This window comes from Hippopotamus amphibius, chromosome 8 (assembly GCF_030028045.1).
Source record: "Hippopotamus amphibius kiboko isolate mHipAmp2 chromosome 8, mHipAmp2.hap2, whole genome shotgun sequence".
Classification (NCBI taxonomy): Eukaryota; Metazoa; Chordata; class Mammalia; order Artiodactyla; family Hippopotamidae; genus Hippopotamus; species Hippopotamus amphibius.
In genome coordinates, this window is record NC_080193.1 from 73,511,819 (window position 1) to 73,538,238 (window position 26,420).

Below are 26,420 nucleotides of genomic sequence, written 5' to 3' on the forward strand. Positions count from 1 at the left end.
AGATCCTTGCTGGGTAGAGTATTCTTGGTTGTAGGTTCTTCCCTTCCATCACTTGAAATATATCATGCCACTCCCTTCTGGCTTGCAGAGTTTCTGCTGAGAAATCAGCTGTTAACCTTATGGGAGTTCCCTTGTATGTTATTTGTCGTTTTTCCCTTGTTGCTTTTAATAACATTTCTCTGTCTTTCATTTTTGTCAGCTTGACTACTATATGTCTTGGCGTGTTTCTCCTTGGGTTTATCCTGCCTGGGACTCTCTGCACTTCCTGCACTTGGGTAGCTATTTCCTTTCCCATATTAGGAAGTTTTCAACTAGAATCTCTTCCAGTATTTTCTCGGGTCCTTTCTCTCTCTCTTCTCCTTCTGGGACCCCTATAATGAGAATACTGGTGCCTTTAACATTGTCCCAGAGGTCTCTTAGCCTGTCTTCAGTTCTTTTCATTCTTTTTTCTTTCTTCTTTTCCACATCAGTGATTATCACCATTCTGTCTTCCAGGTCACTTATTCGCCCTTCTGCCTCAGTTAATCTGCTCTTGGTTCCTTCTAGTGTATTTTTCATTTCCGTTGTTGTGTTGCATATCTCTGTTTGTTTGCTCTTTAATTCTTCTAGGTCTTTGGTAAACTTTTCGATCTTTGCATCCAGTCTTTTTTCAAAGTCCTGGATCATCTTCACTATCATTATTCTGAATTCTTTTTCTATAAGGGTGCCTATGTCCTCTTCATTTAGTTGTTTTCCTGGGTTTTTATCCTGTCCCTTCATCTGGTACAAAGTCCTCTGCTTTTTCATTTTCTCTGTCTTTCTGTGGCTGTGGTTTTCAGTTCCACAAGACGAAATACTGCTGATACCGCTTGATACTGCTGTCTGCCCTGTTATCCCAGTGGCTTCTTTTAATTGCAAGACAACATTCATATCCCAGGAGGTGAAGGGATTGAGAAGTAGTCACTGGTTTAGCCACAAGTGGGAAGTTTGCTGACAGAAGTTATGGCACAAAAAGGAACTCAGAGTACAAGATTCCAACACTTGGGAAAGAAGCCACATGTGGGTCACTGGGACAGAGAGAACTGTCCTCTCTCCAGCATCTGTAGGAGGGAGGGCCAGCTCTGAGTGTCGGACCTCAACCAAAACCCAAGCAGCTGGAGTTGTGGCCACATGGGAGCTACCCCAGACTCAAGAATGTCAGTGGGAGAATTCTCAACCTAGGAGGAAGGGATGGAAGAGAAATTCCATAATGTGAAGAGGCCCTTGTGATGGAGATTCCAGAACCCTGGAAGGTTCGCCAAGCACCAGCCTAGGAGGAGAAGACGCTGCAGGGTCTAGGGTGACTTCCTAAGGACAGACCTCAAATGGCCAATTCCTAGTGCAGAACAAAAGCTCAAAAAGCCAAGGTTAAAATCAGGAGGAACATGGGACTGAAGACAAACACAGAAAGGATCAGAAGCTGCACCACAGTGGGGGCAAATTCAGACCAGCTCCTTCATGGGGGCAAGGCTGGGCCTTCCTCTCCAATGATAAACCATCCAGAGAGAAGCACCTGCATCAGCATGTATGCAGCCAGCTGGGGAAGCAGGGAGCAGAGGTGCCAGTGCACCCCTGGCTGCCCAGCTGTGCATTTAATCTCCCAGGGCAGCTCAGCAAGGAACATCTGCCAGGGTCGGCCACAGGCACCTAAGAGAAGAGTCAGCACGGGTTTAGAGAAGCGGTAGGCTGTGTCTAGCTCAGAACAGACAAAAGACTCTACTTGAAAGTCAAGATGCGTTGACTGCCCCCTTCCCCACCACTCCCCAGCCAGTACAATCTACTATGAAAAAAGTTGTGGTTTTGAAAGGATGAGGACAAAGGATGGAAAGAAAGTTATTATCATTAAATTAGGCTGAAGGATAAGGCGCATTGGAGGAAATATAGAAGTCTCATGACCAAGCTCATCACAAGGATGGCCAACAAAAAGGCACATGGAAGAAGGAAGTGACCTTTGGTTAGTACAGGACCAAGAGTCAAGGTCATTAAAAAAAAAAAAAAGGTTGTTCTTAAGCATCTTTCATTTACTTCCATTAATATTTACCCAAAATAGGCAAACCCAAGTTTCAAAAGCAAAGTTAATGCTTGTAAATAATGAATCCCTTCTTGCATAGTTACTCCTTTAAAAATATCAACTTGCTATAACTTTCTTCTTTAATGCCAATTCTTAACAAATTAAAATACAATAACAGGAGTGTAATTGAGCATTTATGGCTTATGGGCTCTAAAATGAGGCTAATCAGAGAGTGACTAAGCCTCAGCATGGTCTCTGTTTTAATAGGCATGTTTTAACATACAATAACCAGGATATTTTATTTTAAATTATTATAGAAATGTACAAAGTGTCGGCTCTCTGGATTTGAATGCAGCGATGGGACCCATTTATCTTTGGCTCAGCATGGGCTGGGGGATCTGTTTTCCTGCCTGAGTTAGGCGCTGAAAGTGCAGAAGGACGAGTTCTTAAGAAAATCAGAATATAAGTTTGGCAATTCTTAAATTTCAAGCCACTAAAATTTATGAAAACATTACAAGATGCATTTCCTAATCCCTAAAATTCTTTCAGCTCGGTGTTTCGGAAACAGGTGGATACACGAGTCTGTGGCTTCTAGCTTCTCCCAAGAGAAATAACACTGGGTTTTCTGTTTTTGAAAGAACTATCCTTTTCATCTCTCCCCAGCTTGGTACTTGAGGAATTAAAAGCTACGACCACTAAACAGTGTCGCCTCCTCAGAAGTGGGACGTGCAGCCTGATAGCCTGATGGTCTGAAGTAGGGACCTCGCAGGGTGAAAGAAAGCCAGCGAGCGTGATTTTGATATGCAAATGTTACAGATACAACCCTTCTCCATGTTCCTTGTAGAAAATGCTGATGGAGGATAAAAGGGGAAAAAAACCCTTTAACAAGGCACGAGGGTAATTCAAAGCCAAGTACTTTTAAACAGCACTTAACAAGTCCCCGGGGCCCACTCAAGAGCCAGGCCCCCCAGAGGTGCCATCTCCTGCCCCTCAACAGCTTGAAAAAGTAGTAATTGCAAACCTATTTGCATTTTTCTTCTCAAGTTGTCCGTGCTCATCGCGTGGATTATTTTTTGCAAGCAGGCGCCGGAGCAGAGAGACGCGTCCCCAACCGTGTGGATGACGCTATGTAACGGTGCACCGCGTCCCCCTGCCACCCCGCTCCTGCACCTTTGCCATCCCTTGTTTTTTACATTTTCCTCCTAATTATGTTGCATCTATTGCCGTACACTTAATTAGCTGCATTAATGTGATTTCTTTTCACATAGTCAAGCAATTAAGAGCTATGATTGAGTTTCATTCAATTAGCCTCAACAAACATGCTAATTGATGTCCCAGATGCAAATGAGGTGCAGTGAGAGGAACCTGCTAGCAATTGAGAGCCGTGTCAGGGACCCACAGCTTTCAGCTTGCTGACAGAAGCACAGCTCGACGTGGCTCCCACCTTCTGTGGGGCTGCCTTGGGAGAGGGCGTGGAGTCCTTAGCGTCTCGGTGGGTGTTACCAGATCCCTCCTGATTCGAGAATTAATGGATTTGCTGCTGTAATGGTGATGTCCTTAAATCTCACGGTTACCTGTTACCAGGACTGGGAGGTCACCACTGGATACCACTGAGGTCCAGCAAGAAGAGTGGTACCAAGTTCTCATCAAAATACTGCACGAGCTTCCTAAAAACACCCCACAGGAGTTCTCCCCAAATGGCCAAGAGAACTTGGCCATCCCAGAGCCCTCTGTGTGCGTGATGGCCTACAGTTCTCAGTAAATGGTGAGTTCATCTTAGTCAGCTCTGGGGCATTTGGCACTTGAAGTTAAGCTCAAAATACAGCAATCCATCAATAGTCCCTAAAAATATTCTTACTATATTGATTCTCACTGCCTCCCATCCTTTTGTTACCTTTGGCTGTCTGGTGAAAGATGGTTTGCTTCATGTGTTCACAGGGTACCAAAAAGCAGTTAACAAGATCTTAAAGCTAAACCTAAATGCATCAATGATGTGATTGGCATCTCAAGATTAGATCATCAGAATAAAACACACAGCTCTAAAAGGCAATCAATATCACTCCAATTTTACATATACTTTTTAAAGGCATTAAGACCCCTCATTTCTATAATTAAATGATGGAAAAAAGTATAGACATCTTTGTCCCAATTAGGTTTTATCAATAAGTTCTGGTTTCTAAATATATATAATGTTGAGAAATTTACTACTTTCTATCACTAATATTTTGTCTAAATGAGATAACTGTTAGGACATACTGATGCTGGCTTTGGTCTTTTTGCCACAGCTAATCTACTTGAGTGTTTTCTCTCTGCATAATCTAAGTTCAGCAATCCTCAAAGTGTGGTCCTCAACACCCTATCAGGGGCTTCACAAGTTTGACACTATTTTCAAAACAATCCCAAGACATCATTCGCTTTTTCACTGTGTTGAAATATGCTTCGATGGTGCAAAAGCCATGTGGGTGATAAATACTGCTGACTCCTCAGCGTGAATGGCGGCAATGGTAACCACGCTGTACTCTGTACACTGTCATTACTTCACTGATCACCATGCTCTCTAAATACCAACCAACCGACAGACAACAGTTTCACCCAAGGACGTGCTTAATAAACAAACAAGCAACAACAACAATTAAAAAAACAAACAATACCCGAAAATCTACTGATTTAAAGAAATTCTAACCTTTGAGCGTGTACATCTCCCGGGGATGCCAAGGCAAGTACACATAAATATTTCTGCTGCACTGTGAAGGCTGACCGGCCTGGGCAGAAAAGCTCTTCCCTAAGGGTTTCATTCACAAGCTGAATTTGTCACTTGTTTGCTGGGGCAACTCTTCTGCTTGAAAGAATGACTATGTCAGACATTAACGATGGTGATTCAGTCTTGGGTGTGTGGCAGATATTCTCTTGAAAATGAACAAAGTACTGTAAGGAAAGCAGCTGGCAGTATTTGTGGCCAGTGATAGAATTTGAGCTTTCCAGTGACAATGAGAATTTTGAAAACTTGTGTCTCTCACCATGAGCTTGACACCTTCCAAATACCTGGAGACTTTTCTGGCAAGACTGGTGGTGATATTAATGAATGTAGTTTGGGGAGTTACTTGATGAAAACTATCAGCATTTGGAAATCTGCACACCTCAGTTAAACAAGCTTTTTGAAATGACTGACACACAGTGTCACATGCCTGGATATAAGATCATTTAAAGTGCAAGGCAGGTCACTGGATTTTAATGTAGTAAGAAGGAAAAATTCAGTGAATTCCTAAGCTTTAATAAACTGTCACATGCCCAGTTTTGGTGTAGTATCCAAGAAGAACATCCACAGTGATCTGAAATGGATATTAAGGTACTGCTCAAGCCTCTTACACTGTTGGTGGGAATATAAATTGGTGTAGCCACTATGGAAAACAGTCCAGAGGTTCCTCAAAAACCTAAAAATAGAGTTGCCATATGATCCAGCAATCCCACTCCTGGGGCATACATCCAGATAAAACTATTATTCAAAAAGACACATGCATGCCAATGTTCATAGCAGCACTATTTACAGTAGCCAAGATATGGAAACAACTTAAATATTCATCAACAGATGAATGGATAAAGAAGATGTGGCACATATATACAATGGAATATTACTCAGCCATAAAAAAAGAATGAATTAATGTCATTTGCAGCAACATGGATGTACCTAGAGATTATCATACTAAGTGAAGTCAGAAAGATATGATATCACTTATAGGTGGAATCTAAAATATGACACGAATGAACTTACCTACAAAACAGAAACAGACTCACAGTCATAAAGAACAGGCTTGTGGTTGCCAAGGGGGAGGGGGATGGGAGACGGAGGGACTGGGAGGTTGGGGTTAGCAGATGCAAACTATTATATATAGAATGGATAAACAAAAAGGTCCTACTGCACAGGGACTATATTCAAAACCACAGGGGAAAAGAATATGAAAAAGAATGTGTATATATGTATAACTGAATCACTTTGCTGTACAGCAGAAATTAACACAGCATTGCAAATTAACTATACCTCAATAAAATAATATTTTAAAGCACACTTGAAATAAAAAAAAATACTCCCCCACTTCCAACTAAATATCTCTGAGAGCTTCTTCACATACTTTAACCAAAACGACATGTCACAACAGACTGAAGGCAGAAGTAGAAATGACAGTGTAGCTTTCTGAACTGAAATCAAAGAGCTATGAAAAAATGGAAAACAATGCTACTCTACTCATGATCTCCTTTTGTTTTGGAAAATATCTTTTTCATTAAAAAATGTTATTTATGCACTAATATGTGATGGGTGAGTTATTATTTTAAATGAATTATGTGAATATTAATTTTTTCTCAGTTTTAATTTCTCCCATGATAAACATTAATAGAAACAAAAGCTCTTTGAGACTCCCCAATTTTTAGGAAGGTAAAGGGGCCCTAAGGCCAAAAGGTTTGAGACCCACCAGTCTAGCTTGATGTTCACAAAATAGCCAAGGGCTCTGGGCGTGTGTGATTTTATGCAAATAACTTGGGGAGGAGCATCACAGCTGGGCCTGTGCAGATATGAGGAATGGTCTGCTGGGCTTCCCTGGTGGCGCAGTGGTTAAGATTCCGCCTGCCAATGCAGGGGACACAGGTTCGAGCCCTGGTCCGGTAAGATCCCACATGCCATGGAGCAACTAAGCCCACGCACCACAACTACTGAGCCTGTGCTCTAGGGCCCATGAGCCACAACTACTGAACCCATGTGCCACAACTACTGAGCCCACGCACCTAGAGCCCACGCTCCACAAGAGAAGCCACTGCACTGAGAAGCCTTTACACTGCAATGAAGAGTAGCCTCCACTCTCCACAACTAGAGAAAGCCCACATGCAGCAAACGAAGACCCAACACAGCCAATAAATAAAATAAATAAATTAATTTTTTAAAAAAAGGAAAAGAAATGGTCTGCAGACTTGTCTGTCTTCTCCTGGAGAAGAGGAATAACTCAGTCTTTCCTGTTTTCACTACACTTCATGAAGGTGTCCAGGTTCAAGAGGAACAGTAGTTTGTATAAATTCTATTTTTAAAAACCCTTACTTCTGGGCTCAAAAGAAAGTACGTAAGAGAAGGCATTGTCAGATGCTCTGCTATTCCCAAACTCCACTTAATACTATTTTCAAAGGAAACGCATCTATAAAGACATATATAATACCATCCCTTCAAAGAGACCACGCAAACACGCAAGTCCAACACATATGAATAGTAAACAATAGCCTCATATATAGTCACAGGCACAGAGGGAAGTGACACCCTAAAAATATTATGAAAAAAAATCGTAAAACTATGAGAAATCTCCTGGCCACATCCTTTCAGATCACATATCTCAAAGAAGACAATTTCTCCTTCTCTCCAAAGGATCAGAGTTACAATAGCAAGGTAGGAGGCAGCTTCAAAGAGAAAAACCTTATGAGAATCAGTTTGGTTTCCCAAGACAGCCAACAGAATTCCAGTGTTTCAGAAAGACTACTTGACCAGTGCATGTCAGCGTGACCTGTTGCCTCCAAAGGAAAAAGGTACCTGGTAAATTGGATGCCTACTGGCGACTAAGGCAAAGGCAATGCTTAGGACACCTGATTCTAAACAAAGGCTTTATTGCATCTGGGTAATTACCCAAGACATGGTAACAGAGAAAGCTGGTGAAGCACCGTGAGGGTCAATGGTGGCACCCTTCGTGTATCACGGGTAGCTCGATACCATAGCGGTGGGGCAGACCTCTCCAGTGCGTGTGCTACAGTGGCTGGCATCCAACACGTGTGGCCTCAAGTCCAACATTAGCCCAGGGGGACAGGTTAAATTAATATAAATCAAAATAGCAGAAAATTCCACATTGAATTATGAATATACCTTTTGCTTCTTGATTGTATCTGTCTTGACTGACCTAGTATATTGAGCTTTACACTGCAAGAAAGATTTTTCTCATTTTAGGTTAAATTGAATATTACCCAGTTGTAACCCATGCGTGCTCAGACCTAACTTGTACAAAATGACTGTGTCGGATATGCAGGTCTCTTCCAGAGGCAAGCATGAGTGGAAGTTCACGGCAATGAACTTCAAGGAGCCAGCCCCATTCCTTGGCTCTGTGACCATTTTAATAATTAAATATGGCTTGAAACAACTGGACCAGTAGTTAGATCTTGGAAATTCTGAGTTGTGTAGGAGTGTTCAACATAATGGTAATTAGATCTATTTGCACCTCTTTAAAACTTCAGACTTCTTGGGATGAATCTGCTAGAACATAAAGCACTTAAACAGATTTTTAGGACATAAGAGCACACACATCTGTCTTCAGAGGACACTAATGATGGCTAAGCCTTTTCTTCTACCATTTGACCCAACATAGGACAGAAAAATTCCCACTTCAGTTTTTGCCCATCACAAAATGTAAGTACTTCTTCTAATTTCAAAACTTTCACTAGGCCTGTCTAGCAGTCTCATTGTTTATTTTCTTCCTGATGCATTGTTTTTTTAGGAGTGATTCTGTTTTCCAATGCTGCTTATCGGCCAACAAGGTGGCTTACAGTACAGTAATCAGATTCATTTCAAATAAGTAGCAGTCAATTCACTGATTAACCTAGTTTTCTGGTTTCCTAAACGAAGGATATCCACACAAGACAGCCTCCTCCAGGCCAGAGGATGGTCTCTGAGTGAGAGTGCCTGGGAGCCCCTGCCTGCTAGAAGTCGTGGGCTTGGGGCATGCTGTTTAATTATCCTAAGTCTCAACTTCCACATCTTTAAAAATAAGGGTAATAATAGTTCTTGTTTCATGAGTTTGTTGTCACGATTAACTGAGATAATATACAAAGAGCTTGAAAGAATGCCAAAGCCCTTATTAAATGTTGGCTCTTACTGTTCTTATCCAATAAAAATACTGAAATATTTGCCCTCTGATTTTATGTGGGCATTTCCTGAAGTATGCGTGTTGTCCCCACTGGAGGCAGCCATTCCGACAGGATAAGCTGGGGGGTGACCTGCAAAGCTATTTTTCAGTTCACAGCATAGGGGAAAAAACTGTCATCTACAAATGTGTGACATTTTCTACTTTTTCTTCATTTTCTCCCCCCTTCTTTTTTTTTTTTTTTTTTTGGTGGGGGAGGCATGTATAGGGTAGTCAGACATTTTTATTGCAAAATACCGTCTGGAAAAGATGCAAAACAAAACTGCTAAAATGCAAGGGAGAAAAATAAGGGAGAAAAACAAAAGGCCCCCTTGCCTTTGCTTATTGAGTTCAAAGGCATAACATGCAGCGCCCTGCAGCAAATGGGAAGCTACACTAATTTTAAAGCCATAAAACGCTATCAAGTGCCCTGCGGGGCAGGACTACACTGAAGCTCGTGGCACCTAAATAAGATATGGTTCATTTACTTCGCAGCTTAGCCTAATGTAATCATCAGCGGATTTTTAGCCTAGAGTTGTAACAGGCAAATAGCCGCTGCGGCAGAGGCGGCACTCCCGGCCATCGACGGGGCCGCGGCTAGATTGCTGTTGATTAGAAAATTTTTCAGTTTTGACAAGCACTTAATGAACATAAATCGCACCTTGATTGGTTTCCATTTGGGGCCACAGGCACACCTGAGAAGAAACCATCCTCTCCATCTCCACCTCTCCCTTCCTTCCAACACCTTAGCAACCATCTGGCAACCGGGTTAGAACCGGAGAAGCACATATTTATAAAGTCTAATAATGAAATTCCATTTCTTGGCAGCAGGGAAAGAACACTTCACTATTACCCACATCTAACCTCTCCCACTGAGAGTTCTCCGTAGCGACTTGCTGTCAGTGAAGAAAACGGACGGGTTTGATTTATTTACCTTTTGAAGAATTTTCGGCCACAATTAGTAACCCGCAAAAGGCCGGAAATGGAAAACAAAGTGATATAGATTGGGTACAAGGATGAAACATCATGCTGCTTGCTGACAATGTCCCACAGACTCCTCTGGAAGCTTTATTCAAATCTGAAAGCTACATAGATAAATCTGTATATTTACAAAAGTATATATATATATATATATACTTTTTTTTTTTTGAAAAGCAAGAAGGTAGAAGAATTTTTCAATGTAGAAAAAAATAAGTTAGGTAGGGTCTAGGCTACCTGGGAGTTTAATTTCTATAGAGACAGGGAGACTGTCTGATCTCGCTCTACTTACAGTCACTCTGTTATCCACAATCAAGACAAGTATACCATGGTGAGTCTGCATTTTGGCCATTTTATCCATAACTCTAAACACTTTCAAACCCCGAGGGCTATATAAAATAAACAAGGAATTCCTTAGGGCAGAAATAAGACTTCGATAAAGGATCTAACATTGTGTATGTGTAATAGGTATGAGTTTTTCAGTAGTCATTTTTGCTAACAAAAACTGTAGATATTCCCTGAGAATATTTATACTACTGTGGTGGTATCATTGCATGGGTTTGAAATCACTGATATACGGGAAAAATAATTTATCATACTATCTGGAACATTGGATGAATGCCAAAAATATTTGCCAGGTCACCTATGGAGCAGAGAGGGACAGGCTCCCTCACCTTAGGAGGGCACTTGACAAACACAGAGAGAGCCCACGCGGGCAGGCTGGGTGGGTGTTTTCATGCCAAGTGGGTTCCAGGCCATCACTCAGGTTATTAAACCTCCAGAACCCACCACGTGCATGTCTGGGCCCAGCACATTTCTCTGTGGTGTTTCTCAGCCAGGGCTCTTGTTAACATTGAGCATCTGTAAATGTAGCCATTCTCAATACTTCTCAATAGTTTAATGTAGTTTTTACGTTAAAACCTCAAGCTCCAAAGAGGTATTTGTACACCGACGTTCACAGCAGCATTATTCACAATAGCCAGGAGGAGGAAGCACCCAAGTGTAGATCCACAAAGGAATGGGTACACAGAACGTGGTGTGCATACCTGGACCTGGTTCCAGGACCCCCATGGACACCAAAATCCACAGATGCTCAAGTCCCTTATATAAGACGGCATGGTATTTGCATACAACCTACACACACCCTCCTGTATACTTTGAATCATCTCCAGATTCCTTACAATACCTAATATGATGTAAATGCTATGTAAATAGTTGTTGGCGTGTGATAAATTCAAGTTTTGCTTTTTGGAACTCTCTGGAATTTTTTTCCTAAATATTTTCGATCTGCAGTTGGTTGAATCCATGGACTGTATATAGCCAATAGTATTGTATGCATATACAATGGAATATCATTCAGCCTTAAAAAGGAAGGAAATGCTACAACATGGATGAACCTTGAAGATAGGATGCTAAGTGAAATAAGCCAGTCACAAGAAGATAAATATGACATGATTCCACTCCTGTGAGGTACTCAGTCAAATTCACAGAAACAGAAGGTAGAAGGGTGGCTGCCAGGGAATGGGGGAGAGGGAATTCACAGTTAGTGTTTAATGCGGACAGAGTTTCAGTTCTGCAAGATGAAAAAGTTCCGGAAACAGATGGTGGCGATGGTCGCACAACACTGTGAACGGCCTTATCACTCCTGAACTGTACGCTTAAAAATGGCAAGGGTGTCAGCTTCCCCTTCACCCCCTGCCCCCTCCCAAACCTCGAGTTCTCCAGTGCATTCTCTGCACCTGCGTCCTTGTTCTTGTCACTGAGTTCATCAGTACCATTTTTATACTACCAACTGTAAAGTAGATAGCCAGTGGGAAGTTGTTGTATAACAAAGGGAGTTCAACTCGAGGATGGACGATGCCTTAGAGGACTGGGATGGGGAGGGTGGGGGGGACTCGAGGGAGGGTGGGGGGGGAGTCAAGGGAGGGAGGGAATACGGGGATATGTGTATAAAAACAGATGATTGAACTTGGTGTACCCCCCAAAAAATAATAAATAAATAAAATTAATTTAAAAAAAATGGCAAGGGTGGCGAATTTTATGTGATGTGTATTTTACTACAATTAAAACAAAACAAAACAAAAAAACCCTCAAAATCCTGTCCAAGCTTAGAGATCCTTTCTTCATTTTGCAGAAATGGAGCTTGGATGTGACTGTGACATTTTTCTGTGGCTTGAAAGCATCACATGGCAACTTCTTTTCCTATGGCTTCAGAACTGCAGCTACGGATGTGAGGACAAGCCACGTGCACGGCGAATCGTGCCCCCGTTCCTTCATTCCTTTCACAAAACAGCGCCCGCTTGACGTGAGGGAAACACAGGCAACAGGACCCAAAAGGGCTCTGGCTCCGAGGAGCTCCCAGTCTTGTGGGAGAATCAGCCCGTGAAATGAGACAAGAAGGCAGAGAAATGAGCTGAGGGAGTAAGGTGGGGGCACACCGCAGTGGCGCCCACACAGGTCTAGCGGAGGAGGAAGCTTCCAAGAGGAAGTTACGTGTGAGACACCAAAAGGGAGAGGGGCAGGAAAGAACATTCCTGGTGGAAACAACTGCATTTGTTAGGACCCGGAGCCCCCAGAACACAGCCAGTGCCAGGAACTAAAAGAAAACCGAAGTGGCAGCGGGGGAGGGAGGACGGGAGCCTGAGGGAGCAGGTAAGGCCCAGAGGGTCCCGCGAGGGACTGAGGATGCCATCTGAAGTGAATGGAGAGGTCCAGCACAGAACGTCTGAAAGGAACAAGCGGAGGGAAGGAAGTCAACATGTGATGTGGAATACGAAGTGAAGGATCTTGGGAAGACTTGCTCTTCTCTGCACCGTGCGTGGACAGGCCTTAGGAGACGTGAAGGGCAGGTACCACTCTCGGAGAACCGTGAAGATGTGCAGTTCTGAAAGTTCAGGACAGGTAGGGGTTGGGAAGTCATCTTTATGAGTGTGACCTCTGAGGTCCTCCTGATGAATTCCCAGGGACTATGGTGGAGGAAGAGAGGCCGGCAGAGCAATCACCTTGAAAGAGACTCCAGGGAACCGCCCAGTCCTAGGGCTCCCCAGAGCCACCCCCAGGCCACCACGGCGGGGATGGGGCTGTGCCAGGAGCCGAAACCACAACTGAGGGGGCCCGGTCCAGGGCTGCTTCTGCCCACCTGCTACCAGAAGGTATTGACACGGGGCGGGGGAGGGAGGGGGGGAGGGGAGGGGAGCTGATGGAATCCCTCAGAAATCAAGGAAGGAAGGAACTTTAAGACAGAAGGAGGTAATGAAGTCTCCTTGATCTCATTCTGTAGACAAAACGCTTTGAAATGAAGTTCCACCCAGAGTCATGTGTGTATAAACATAAGAGCCTAAGTTCCTACGTGGCTACAGAGGGCTGTTTTCATAATACACTTTCCCATCAAGCGCCTGCTCTAAGCTGCCTCAGTTCCTGCTCTGGAAAAGGTGGACAAATCTACACATCCAGGTCCTCAAGGTGATGCTCACAGCACTTGAAAGACCGGCTCTGCCCCAAAACTGATGTGTTAGGATAAAGGGCCTGTGGTTGTTTCCAAGGAAGTAGAGAACGCTGGAGACTGGAGGATGTGAACTTCTGTTCCCACCCTTGACCAAGCCCCACACACAGGGCTTATCCCTTCGGGCCCAGCAGGCACACTTGGGACTTCCTGTGCGTCTCAGAGCTGACTCCTGCCAGTCTGAGAAACTCTCGCAAAAACACCTGTTGTGGTCTGATGTACTCGTCATGGCCTGTTGTACCGTTTACAAACCCTTTTCCATTTGTTTGAAACTGTCTAGGCAGTCAGCCTAGAAGAGAGGCACTCATTTGTTGCCACAAAGCTCCAGATCTTTGCTCCTTGATATCTATATATTTTGCTAATCTATTTCCTAACCGATACCTTTCCATGGTTTGTTTTGGGCTCCAGTACTGGTCTAAGATTTTGTGACACCTATATAATGCCACTCGTGTGTGTGTTCTCTCCCGACCTCAGTGTAAGCTAATCTACATTTGGGGGGTCTAGTTGTGCAATGTGGGTGGCTTTCTCCATCCCAATCTCACCAGAATTTTTAAAGCAGAGCCAGGATCACCAAGGACAGGTTTGGAGCCCAGGCCGTCTAGGAGTAAAGACTTGATGTGAAACTCCAGTAAGGCCACGCTCCTTGCCACGTGGCCCCTGTGTCTGGCCTGTGTGCCAAGCCCACACTAGCCCTGGGCAGACGGGGGGACCAGGCACAGTCCTTGCCCTTGGTAAGGCTACACTAGACAGGGCGGTACAGACGCGAGAGGCGACAGCACAGCTGGGCCGCCTCGGAATCAGAGAGCACCTTCCATGGACAGATGGCATGAAGGTCCACATGCACGATGAGCATCAGACCAGAATACGAGAAGCCAGACTGGAGAGGATCGTACAGACTGAGGATGGCTCCCAGCACTGCGGCTTATACAGGCAGCAAGGTCCCATAATCATTCATCACAGAATGAAGCAGGCTGACCGCCGCGGTGTGACACAGCCAGGACACCCAGGCGTCATCTTCTTAGAAAGAAAGGGAGGCCTGACTTCTCAGGGTTATCAGTCATTCCACGACTCAAAGGTTCTACATCTGGAAATCTGGGCTTGGAATGTGCCCGTCTATCCCTCTGGTCTGGCTTCTGCAATGTTCTGGGGAAACCAAGGGAGAGTTCTTCTGAGTGTAACTCAATTCACCACCTCAAGAGATGGGGGGGTCTACCTTCACAGGTGTGCAGCTGGCTGAAGGGACCGATTCTTTGAGAATCCTCAATCCTCAAGTAAAACATCCCCATTTTATGAGAGGATTGTATTACTTTATTTTTTACTTTTAAAAAATTTTGGCTGTGCCTTACAGCTTGTGGGATCGAACCCGGGCCCTCAGCAATGAAAGCACGGAGCCCTAACCACTGGACTGCCAGGGAAGTTCCAGGACTGTGCTGTTTTAAATGACAGTCACCAGCAGTGAGTACCGGCAAGAGTTATTCTTTTTACAACAAAAGGTATCTTCCTTTTTACCTTCAAATATTTCTTTTGAGAAGAATACCTACTTAGGAAAGCATCTCTCTTTTTTTTTTTTTATTTTGGCATCAGTAAAAAAGTGGATTTTTCTGCCTGATTTTGAAACTAGAAACTTACTGATATCACCATTCTGATGACAATTCAGAGTCCGAGTCCACGGGAAAAAAACAAAGAAATGTCAACAACATACAGAATCCAAGGCTTCGTGGAGCTGGAGCATCTAAGCCACTTGATTAGGAATGAAGGTCCTATAAGGAGGGAAAGTCTGGTTCTGCAGGGCAGGGAGGAGTGACAGCTCCCCAGCTGCTTCTAACTCGAGCACCATACAGAATGGGAAAGAAACCCAGGAAGGAGGATTTCAAAAGTGTGAGCAACTCAAGCACACGTCAGCCAGGTGTGTCAGTCAGGTGGGCTGTCCCCACCTGCCACGTGTGCTCAGAAGAAAGCAGGGAGAAGCCGCCTGGTCAGGGCACCATAAAGTCCTTGGCTTGACCTGCAGCCACGAGCGAACTCTTACAGGTCCACTTAGGATTCCCCCGCACACACATCTGTCAGCAGGAATTTCAGCCGTGCCCTCGACGGCAGCTCCCTCGACACGGAAGATGAATGGGTGGCGATGCTAACTGTGCAGCCCAGAGGTCCAAGTTCTTTCTCATTATCTCTCCATTTTTCTATCAAGGTGCTCCCTAAGGCTCACATTCAAGTCCACAGAAAGGGAATCCAAGGCTCTCAGAACAGGCTGCCCTTCACCCACACAGACTATGAACCAGCAAAGTGTCAGCAAACCTCGGTACACTCAGACATGTCTCGCCCCAGAAAGTTAAGCAGTTAGGGCTTTTTAAAGGCCTTACAGTTGTACAATTTTTCGGAGAATCAAAAAAAATATAGACCACAGAGCAGCAACAGAAGTCAACAGCTTGCTTTTTACTATTTCAGTCTTATTCATATATTTAGGGTTGTCTTTGCAAAATGCCACGTGGAGATGAAAAAGCAGTTAAGCTGGTTAGTCCTGAAGCACGGGTGACCAACTTGTCCCACTTGCTGGGACTTCCTGGGTTTTAGCACTGAATGTCCTGCATCCTAGGAAAACCAGGGCAGTCGGACACTCTACTCAGAGCATCTATAGAACCAAAGCAGCTTCATAATCTTGGCTGAGTTTTCCACATGTTATCTAAACTGCATTCTAGGTTTTATTTAATAATCGCATCATTTTTCTTTAAGGAAAGAATTTTTTAAAATATATTTATTTATTTATGGCTGTGGTGGGTCTCAATTGTGGCACATGGGATCTTTCATTGTGATGTGTGGGCTTCTCTCTAGTTGCGGCGTGCGGGTTTTCTCTTCTTTGTTGTGGTGTGCGGGTTCCAGAGTGCATGGGCTCTGTAGTTTGCGGCATGTAGGTTTTCTAGTTGAGGCGTGTGGGCTCAGTAGTCGTGGCCTGCAGGCTTAGTTGCCCTGCGGCATGTGGGATCTTAGTTCCCCAACCAGGGATTGAACCTGAGTCCCCTGCACTGGAAGGCAGAGTCTTTACCATTGGACCACCAGGGAAGTCCCTAATAACAGCATCTTGAGAAGGAAAGATGAATCAAATCAACTAGTTTTTTCTGAGCCCAGGTCTTCCTCTTACCAAGAAACTGATCCCACCCAGCAGCTCCAAACTTGGAATGGGGAGTTTCCTTAGGAGTCCATCTGACTCCATGAACCTCCATTTGCTAAATCTGAAGCTATGGTGACAATTTCAGACTCACATACTCTTAAGAGTCTGAAGTGGTCTTAAGAAGACACCACCATCAAGCATCCTCTGCAGTTAAAGGATTCTTTCTCTGGATTTCAGAGCAGACACCGTGCAGCCAATTTCTTAACGTCCACCTTAAAATGCACCCTGAGAAGCAATGGGGCCTGACTGTATGCAGAAGGGTAGGATGTATGAGTTGAAGCTTCGTGGGCCGACACGCTTACAGAGTGGACTTGTGGGTTCCTTCAGCCCTCCCCATCTTGGCTGCTCTGCTCAGCTATTCTGTCCCTCCCAGGGGACCCAACGGCTATCATTCCCCAGTGCGGGAACCACTGATCTTAGGAACACCTAGGTTGAAATCCACCATCACGTCTTCCTGCTGTGCCCGCATCTCCCCCTCTCTACCTACAATGCAGGAGGGAGGGGGACCCCCAGCCAGCCACTGCTGATGGCTCCTGAGCCTCTGGGGAAGAGTGGAGGCCAGGAAGTATGGCGGCGGGCGAAGGGTGGGGGAGACGTCACGGAGCACAGAGTGAGCAAATCTGAGGTCCGCGGGCATTGCTGATATCAACTCGTAGGGGACTTTGTCTGGGTTGGATCAACGTTTGGCCCATTTTCCCTCTGATTTCCAGACCATCACGTCCTACGATCTGGCCACACACAGGTGATTCTATTCCACTGCTCAGAGAGGGTCTCTCTTCCCTAAGAGAACTGTGTAAGGTTTTCAACGACAGGAAACATACCAGGGGTAAAAAGGCTTCCTTCAACAACATCTATCTGCGGTACAGGGAAGCCTTAGGGACGCCTGTGCTACATAAATGGCAAAATGAGACCAGGCTGTGTGTCAGAGGGACTAAGGATTTTGGGGTCCTAAATGACCTGTGTAGGAGCTGAGATGGGGTTCGGGGTGAAAAACAGAAAGACATGTCTGGGGATGATGCCACCAAACCGGGTGGACTTTGAGGGCTTGGGAAGAAGGTGTGGCTGGGAAAGGATGTGATGGAAGGAAGAGGAAATCTGAAGCTATGGTGACCAGTGGCAAGTGATGTCCTGGGGCCACTGCCCGAGGTCCCTGTGAGTTCTGAGGGGGGCAGGCAATCCAGGGAGACCAGCATCAGGAGTTGCCCTGGCAGCTGACCCATCCCAAGCACTCTGTGAACTTGCGGGTCTCACACTAACCCCCCTGCTGGCTGCAAAGCTGGGGGCCCCCAGTTTCACGACTGACAGCCTGTTTCTGAAGCCACAGTTTCCAAGAGCACGTCAGTGTGCTAGGATTCCATAAGCGGGACGCACAGCTAGGGCCACACGCCAGCGGTTTATTTTGTCCAAAGGCTGAGTTTGTTTTCTACCCCACCAACATGTGCGAGACATCTGCTGGGATTAAAACTTGTGGTTCCTGTCCAAAGGATGACCTGTATATAAACACTTCCACAGACATCTGTGTAATAAAGAAACTCTGTTTCCTTCAAGAATAAAAATAACCTCTTTCTGGGAGACACTTTTTTTGTTTTAAAGGATATCCAATGAAGACATGAAAAAAACACGAGTTGTATGGATTTATTATTATTTATTTTTTTTAGCAAGTCTAGGAAATGGTCAGTCTCCTACTTCCACAGCGCCCAAAGTAAGTTAAAGGTAGAGCCCAGTGCTACTGGAGCACCCTGTCCAAGAAAATGTCTAAGAAAACCAGCATCGCTGGCAGCCTAGGGGAGCTGAGGGGGTGATACGGCATGCCTGGAACCGGAGAGGTTTGCGGGGGCAGCTCTGTCCAGAAGCAAACTCTGTACCTTCTCGTAAACCCTTGGCCTTGCCTGTCTGTCAGTCCAGGAGCACTGGCTGGGGCGCTCATGCGGGATTTTAAATTGGCTAACTAACACAGGAACTATCTAGATTAGCCCCTGCGAGGCGGTCCACCCTTAGAGACCACGCTCACTGATGCGGGCAACACTCTGAAGGTGACACACTGTGACTGCAGTAAAACAACCCAAGGCCCTCACCACGCTGGCCTCGTTCCATATACGCTTGATTCAATCGTTTTCTCCTGTTCCAATCTTCCCTGCATGCAAGACCCCGCCCAGATCCTTGGGTTCACAACAGGACACCAAGTCCACGGTGACGAAGGATGGAGTGAGGACCCAGCCTGACGGAGCCCGTGAACACAGGAAACAAATGTCCGTCCCAGCACGAAGAGAGCCGTGTGGCAACAGGCAGATGCTGGTTCTGAAGGGGCCTGTGGGGCGGCTGCAGGCGCCGCCTGACATCTGTTTGAAACGTACATGTTTGATGCCTCTCGAGCCTATTGCTCTCAGACCCCCAACCCCACCCCATTACAGGAGCACAGCCTTATTAGTTAGGATCATACCCTCAAAAAAGTATGCCAGCTTCCTTTTTTTGGGAAATTACTTCATCATCACACGTTAGGAGGATACGCAGGAGCTGGCACAGATATTCCACCAAGGAAAAACACACTTTGTAGAAAACTCTATCTGAAGATGTCAGACTGTTCAGCCAGGTTCTTTTCCTTGGCTCCCTGGAGGTAACAGACTGCAGGCTCTGCTACTTTGAGATCAATGCAGGTCCCCTGCTCCATGGCCAGGAAGAGGGTGATGACCAACAGAACTGAAGCCCAAAGCCACCCACTTGGGCAGGATTTCCCCAATATTTAACCCCTGAGGTCATCAGCACAAGTGGCCAATGAACTCAGTGGTCTTTCTGCTGTAATACAGCTTACCTAAGATGTAGGTGTTAAAGTGTGATCGGTATTTGAGACCATGTGGTCCTATCACCTTTTGAAATTTCCCAGACTCAAATAATTGGCCATTCTCCATGATGTAGAACTTCGAGACCTGAATTAGCACCACCTCTGCATGCTCCCAAATTTCTTATTAAGGAAAGTCAGGATTCTGTCCTTGGACATTCCCTTGAGTACCTCTTCCCATTTGGAACCAAAGAATACAGGATTAACTCAGCTGCTGGGGATCTGTAGCTCCCAACAACTTAGACCAGAACAGATCCATTCCAGGCACCTGCCAGGGAATATACCTGGAACTCACTGCCCTCAAAATATCCACCCGAACAGAATCCTTGAAGGATTGCAATGAAGGTCATGCCACCCTCCATGCTTTAATAATTCAAAGCCACTCCTAGATGAAGCTACTCCCCTAGGGAACTGTGTACCTGCATCGATAATTTCAGTTCCCAGGAGACCGACATTAACTGAATTGTACTTTAAAATGACATTGGCTCTTGCTTGCCGTACAATTATATAACCAAGCCCCACTGTGCTCCTTTTCTGTATTCCAATAATATCCATGCATATGTAGGGAAAAAAAAAAAGATGGCACCGAGGACCATCACAAGAAGCAGCCTGTGTGGGAGAAGTTTTGAAGAACCGATGGTGATTATATCATCAAGAGCTTGAGATGAAAAGTAAGTGGACATTAGCCTTCCTACAGGAATGTTCCAGTACCATCTTCTGTTGTAACCATCTTTTCTCCTTGGCAAGAAGCAGCAAATGCCCCTCTGACGGAGCCTGGGCTTCGCAGGTGAGTGTAAGGTGACTTGAGATGCATCACAATCAGATCTCACTTCTTATTTCCCAGCAAGAAGATTGTGACTGCACATTTCCCTCTAAGTAACGTAAAGCAAGTGGGTCAATAATGAGGCTTCGCTCTCTGACAGGCTCTTCGGAAGAACTACGTCAGGGAAAGAGCAGCCTCCTCGTGGGTGGAGCAGCTTTGGGGACAGCAGCCCAAAGACCTGGATGGGGACAGGACTGTCACAGGCAGGCCTCGTGGGATGGTATTAAGTCTCTGATTTAGAGGCCACTGGAGAAGCAGCCTGACTCTACTCCCACCAAGAAGCCCCAAATAAATCAAGCACAAAGGAATTTCCTCAGTCCAAGAAGGAGTATATATCTTGAAAATCTACTGAATGGTAAAGCATGGAAAGCATTCCATCAACAGGAGAAACGCCAAAGGTGCCTAAAGAAACACCTGCTTTTTAACACGGTTCAGAAAGGTGAAGCCACTGCTATAAGACAAGAGGGAAAAGGGCAATTCACCCCAGCAAGCGAATTACATGGGGGAGGGTACCGTCTGTCACCTATCCTATTGCAAAGGTTTTTTTAAAAAGGGAAAACGTTCCTGAGAGTGCGGGGGGAAAAGCCAGGAGATGAACTGATCCAGTCCTTCCAGAAATCTGGCAGTATATACCCAAAGCCCAGAAAAGCATCCTCTTGCACTCAGGAAGGCTACCGCTAGAAATCTGTCCTCGGGAAATGATGAGGGCACAGGAGTGTCAAAAGAGGACACTGATCAGAGTTACTTACAACAGCAAAAGTCATTCAAAAAGTAGGTTCACTTGCCAAATGTCTGTTTTGGAGATACTGTGAAGTCACTTGGGGCACATGTGCAGAATGAAGGTTATATAACTATTTAAAGTGGTGGCACACAAGTGTATCTGCTGACATGGGAAGGTGCCTATGATCTAGCATCGTCTAGGAAAGCCGTGTGCATAGGGTGACTGCATGCTTGTCGACAGAAAAAGCACAGAGTGTAGAAATGGCTGGAAATATACACCCCAATGTGTGAGCAGTCATGTTTTCTAGGGGGTATTTGGGAGATCTTCATTTTTTTCAGTATGTTTATTTCTAACTTCTCATCAATCACTGTGCAATTTATTTTTAAGCATTTAAAATTAAAACCTTAACAATGATATAATGTTAATGACCAGCTAATACTATATATTCTAATCTACATATTTATCTATATCAAGGCAGATAGACATCACGCAAGATTCATGGAATGTGTTCCAGAAGTCATTACACCCGTCTTCAGGTTTTACCACGGCTTTCTAAGAGCTCACCATGGGGGGAATGTCTACGTTTCCTCCAACAATGAAATGAACTGTCTTTTAATCTATCTTATATAAATCACCAGTATAAGAGATTTTATTACACAGAGAAAGCACACTTGCCTTACGAACTGGTATGCGTTCTCGGACAATAAAAAGTGACTCATGAATTGCATTTTATTCTTGTTTTTGTTCTCAGCTGCTCAAGCTGACCTGGGTTCCAATGTAGTTGTTTCTTTTAGTCTAGATTTTCAGATAGATCTCTCTTTTCTCCTTTCTCCTTTACTACTTGCTCCTGTCTTTTTACTCTCATTTAAAATATTTGGTCTCATTTTAAAATACTACTTTAACCTCCAACAGCCGAAAGGCTCAACTGTGCTAGGACCCCCTCTGCCCCCCACAGCCCAATGCCTGCTAATTGCGCCAAAGGAGCGACACTCACATGTAAACTTGGATGATAGGTCAGCACTCCATTGTCACACAGGGTGACGTATTTCTTTTTCCATTCTTTGTTCAATGATTTGCCACTTCGCTTCAGCAGCATGCCCTGTAAAGAGAAAGGAACCAGATAGAAATTAATAAATATAAATTATAAAGTCCTGTGTATATTTTTTTAAAAGAGTAGGCACATAGGTGATTTTTAAATTGTTAGACTTTCATTTTCTCTTTGCCACCTTAAAATGGAAATGACACTAATTTTTAGCATGGCAATTTGGTTTTCTCCTTTCTTTTTTATACAACACATATATAGTCAACCAATTTCCTTTTGTGTATGTGTGTGTACAACTTAATTCTCTGACATTAATGGCTGCTAAGATATGCCACTGGTTCAACAAATACAATACAAACCATCGTGATGTGCTACATCATACCTTTTCCTATAACTAAGTTACAAGCACATAAGGCATTAAAAGAAGGAACCTACATTTCCTTTTCTAAAAATAAGATAGTAACCATATTATTACCTTATGATATTTACAAATAAGAACATTTTGTTTTATAGTTTTTCAGTTCAGATCTTAATTTATTAAAATGAAATTCCATTTGCAAACAGCAACGGCATTTAATAGATGAACTGTGTATAATTTACTTTAATCCATTTTTAATGAAATCATATTAGGGCTTCTTGAAAACCATTCAAAACTTGAAACCAACACACGTTCGAAGGATATTTAATCCAGTCTTCCTTAGATGACTGATGAGAATTTATTCTTGTTTTAACTACCAATTCCCGGCAAACCTTCTGTCTCATTTCTAGGCTTTCCCAAGTTAAGAAAACCGAAGGCAGCCTGGAGCTCTGCCAGGCCCACACCTTGACTTTGCACTTTCTCTTTCCCTGTTGGGGCTTCGCGCCCTCCTAGTCAGTCAGTTTCAACTTGACTTTGGTATCTGGATTCATCTTACTCCTGTCCAGAGAAGAAAAGGAAAACAGAAGGACCTCCTTCCCTGCTCTTCCTCTTGCTGTCCATTTATAAACCTACATGACCATAATTACAACAGAGAAACCATAAGACTAATGTTAGTTAATTTACCCAGAATGAGGCAGAAAGAAAGTTGTAAGTTTGAAACAGAATCCGACACCTTCAGGAAGCAGAGGCATCCTGAGTCCCCCTGGGAACATTTACCAGCCTCCATCCGCCTCCTAGTTCTATTGATCAGGGACCAAAATACAAGAAAAAAATCAAGTCAGCATTTTCTATGGAATACAACCATTAATTCCATTAATTACCAATATTGTGACACTATTTTTACACCACATTTTACAAATATAATGGATTATGAAGCAACTTGGGACTCTGACCACAATGTTTATTGTTGCTGAAAGAAAATATTTCAAGGTTGGAGGCGACTCACAAGTAAACCTCTGGAAGATCATTTCTTGGCAAGTTATCACTTAAAGAAAGCACGTGACATAAAGCTGCAGACTTGGATTTCTTGGAATCTAAGCCAATATAAACCAAATATGGCACTGAGACCGACAAAGGGAACCAGGCCCAGAGGAAAATGTTAGCCACAAGCCAAGGCCACACAAGTTCCAGGACAACGGAAGGACCACTGGGAGAGGGGCGGTTACTATCAGTGACAATAATTAGTGATAACGAAAAAGCAACACTTAAAATCCTGAAATGTCCCCCCCCCCGGCGGGATTTCTAAGATTGTAAAACTTAGCATAGCAAACCCGAACACGAGCTCTCCTGAAGGCTCACGTCTTCCCACACTCCATTTCAGATGGAATTCCAACAAGAGCAGGGGCCAGGGTTACTGTGTGTCATTGGTGGCCGAGAGCTGCCGGGCCTCAGAAAACTTTTCCTCCTGCCTCAGATGAAATGCAGGCTGCAGGTCACATCCCGGGGCTCTGGGCAGACGGACGTACAGAAGTCCTGCAGCTCTCCGATTGTGGGTACGTTCAGGGGCAAATCCTACACTCCCTGGTGAGCATTATAAAGACTCATTCCTTAAGGGAATTAAGGGAAAATTTCCAATCAGGAGGCCATGTGAAGAGATGACATCACAGTTTTCTGGGAAATTAAATTAGGCTGATTTGTTTGATCTTAGGAAAACTTAATGTCTTGCTGAAAAAAAATCCAAATCTTGACAATCTTAAATAAATTCCATCGTTCACTTCGGAGGATTTACCTCTCAACACATGCCCTATTCAAGTGCTGCAAAATTCAGCAGCCCTGAACACCCTGGCATCCTGGGAGCCATGCTGCTGCTTTCCAGCCTTGGCCCCAGCTGGGTTTACTCCCCTACCCTTCAGACCCCCTCCACCTCATCCCCCAAGACTGCAGTGGAGACCTAACCGGTCGGCTGCCTGGCTCCCCACGTCGCACTGTACGCAAGTCGGGGCCGCCCAGCTGCCAGTCTGGGCAGAGCTGGACCAGGTAAGGAGCGCTTTTCTTTAAGTGGCCTGAGCGCTAGCACGTGCTGGTGGGCTTCTAAGCATCAGCACGTTCTCTCTCTCACATGCTCCCCGCAAGCAGCAGGGCAGGGGCAGCAGAGTTATTACGGCTCCCTCGTTACAAACATGAACTCTGACCACAGAGGTAAGGGAACGCGTTAGCGGATGGGAAGCGACAGGACCAGCCACCATCCTGCCTTCTTCATTCCTGCCATGATACTGGGCTGCTTAGTTGCGACCTAGCGATGGCCACAATGGTCAATTCTACCAGCGTCCCTGCCACTGCCTGGCCTACTGCCTTCAGTCCTGAAGCACCAGCTTCTTCTCCCAGGGCACAAATCCCAAACCTGAGAGGGAAGGGTCACCCAGGATCCTGACAGGCACCTCCAGTCCGATTCCTCTCGAGAGGGCAGTGAGAATCCAGGATTGTAGTGACTGAGCGGTATTGGCATTTTATATCCAAAAAGTAAAAGAGCATGCAAGAACTATTCTAACACAAACAAATTCAAATCTGTTCCCTAAAATATACTGTATATGGATCCAGAGGAAGGGGTTTCTGTTGACTAAATCTTAGACTACCCTGAGAATGCTCTGAGTGTCCCTGAGAGAAGAGAGACTGTGATGAGGGTTTATGGAAGGAAATCTCAAGCCTACTAAAAAATTCCAGGAAGGGGTGGTCAGGGCTGTTGCAAGTGGACATGGCCAGGCCTCTTGATGGGGTGGAGGACAGCGGGGCCAACGTCCCAGGAACAGCCCCCGACTGTGCAGGGAACGCAGGGCCCGCGTCTGCAAGACCCAGTGTCCCCACGACTCAAGAGAAGAAGCTCTATGTGATGCCTCCCTACTTTAGAAAGTTGGCAACGGATTATACACCACCTGCCTGTAATTCAGGCCAAACCCAACACGTCTGCAGGCCAGACGTAGGCACCTCTGTGTTTGCGACCTCCGGCCAAGAATCAGCAAAAGGCGGTGGCAGGGTCTGGACCAAACCACTGGACCTCCCACAGCTGTGCTGCCTGGGACCTCCACCCTATCACCCAGGCAACATCCATTCGCAGGCTTGCACTTCCTGGAAGGGGAGTCCCGGAAAAGCCCAGGGCTGTGGATTAATGCCCACAGCCCTCGATGTCAGGGTCCACGTCAGCACTTACACATGTAAAGCTTCAGAAAACGTTAGTCATTTTGAGTTTATTTTTGTGTATGGTGTTAGGAAATGTTCTAATTTCATTCTTTTACATGCAGCTGTCCAATTTTCCCAGCAGCACTTATTGAAGAGGCTGTCTTTTTTCCATTGTATATTCGTGCCTCCTTTGTCAAAGATAAGGTGCCCATAAGTGTTTGGGTTTACCTCTGAGTTCTCTATTCTATTCCATTGATCTTCCTTTCTGTTTTTGTGCCAGCACCATACTGTCGTGATCACTATGGCCTTGTAGTATAGTTTGAAGTCAGGAAGCCTGATTCCACCAACTCCATTTTTCCTTCTCAAGATTGCTTTGGTTATTCGGAAATTAGAACACTTCCTAACACCACACACAAAAATAAACTCCAAATGGATTCAAGACCTACATGTAAGGCCAGACACTATAAAACTCCTAGAGGAAAACATAGGCAGAACACTCTATGACATCCATCAAAGCAAGATCCTTTTGGACCCACTTCCTAGAATCATGGAAATAAAATCAAGAATAAACAAATGGGACCTCATGAAACTTAAAAGCTTTTGCACAGTGAAAGAAACCATAAACAAGACAAGAAGGCAACCCTCAGAATGGGAAGAAATAGTTGCCAACGAAACAACGGACAAAGGATTAACCTCCAAAATATACAAGCAGCTCGTGCAGCTTAATACCAAAAAAGCAAATAACCCAATCCACAAAAGACCTAAATAGACATTTCTCCAAAGAAGACATACAGATGGCCAACAAACACATGAAAAGATGTTCAACATCACTAATCATCAGAGAAATGCAAGTCAAAGCCACAATGAG

The 26,420-nt window shown here is 44.7% G+C and overlaps 1 protein-coding gene across 5 annotated transcripts in view; it reads right to left on the reverse strand.

The window, feature by feature from the left end:
• AGAP1 (ArfGAP with GTPase domain, ankyrin repeat and PH domain 1) overlaps nucleotides 1-26,420 on the reverse strand; it is a 549,901-nt gene that overhangs the window by 187,533 nt on the left and 335,948 nt on the right. For all 5 annotated transcript variants that reach the window (XM_057744262.1, XM_057744263.1, XM_057744261.1 and 2 more), the window contains one exon: nucleotides 21,973-22,077. In XM_057744262.1, coding sequence (XP_057600245.1) covers nucleotides 21,973-22,077 — 105 coding nt within the window. The remainder of the gene's footprint in view (nucleotides 1-21,972; nucleotides 22,078-26,420) is intronic.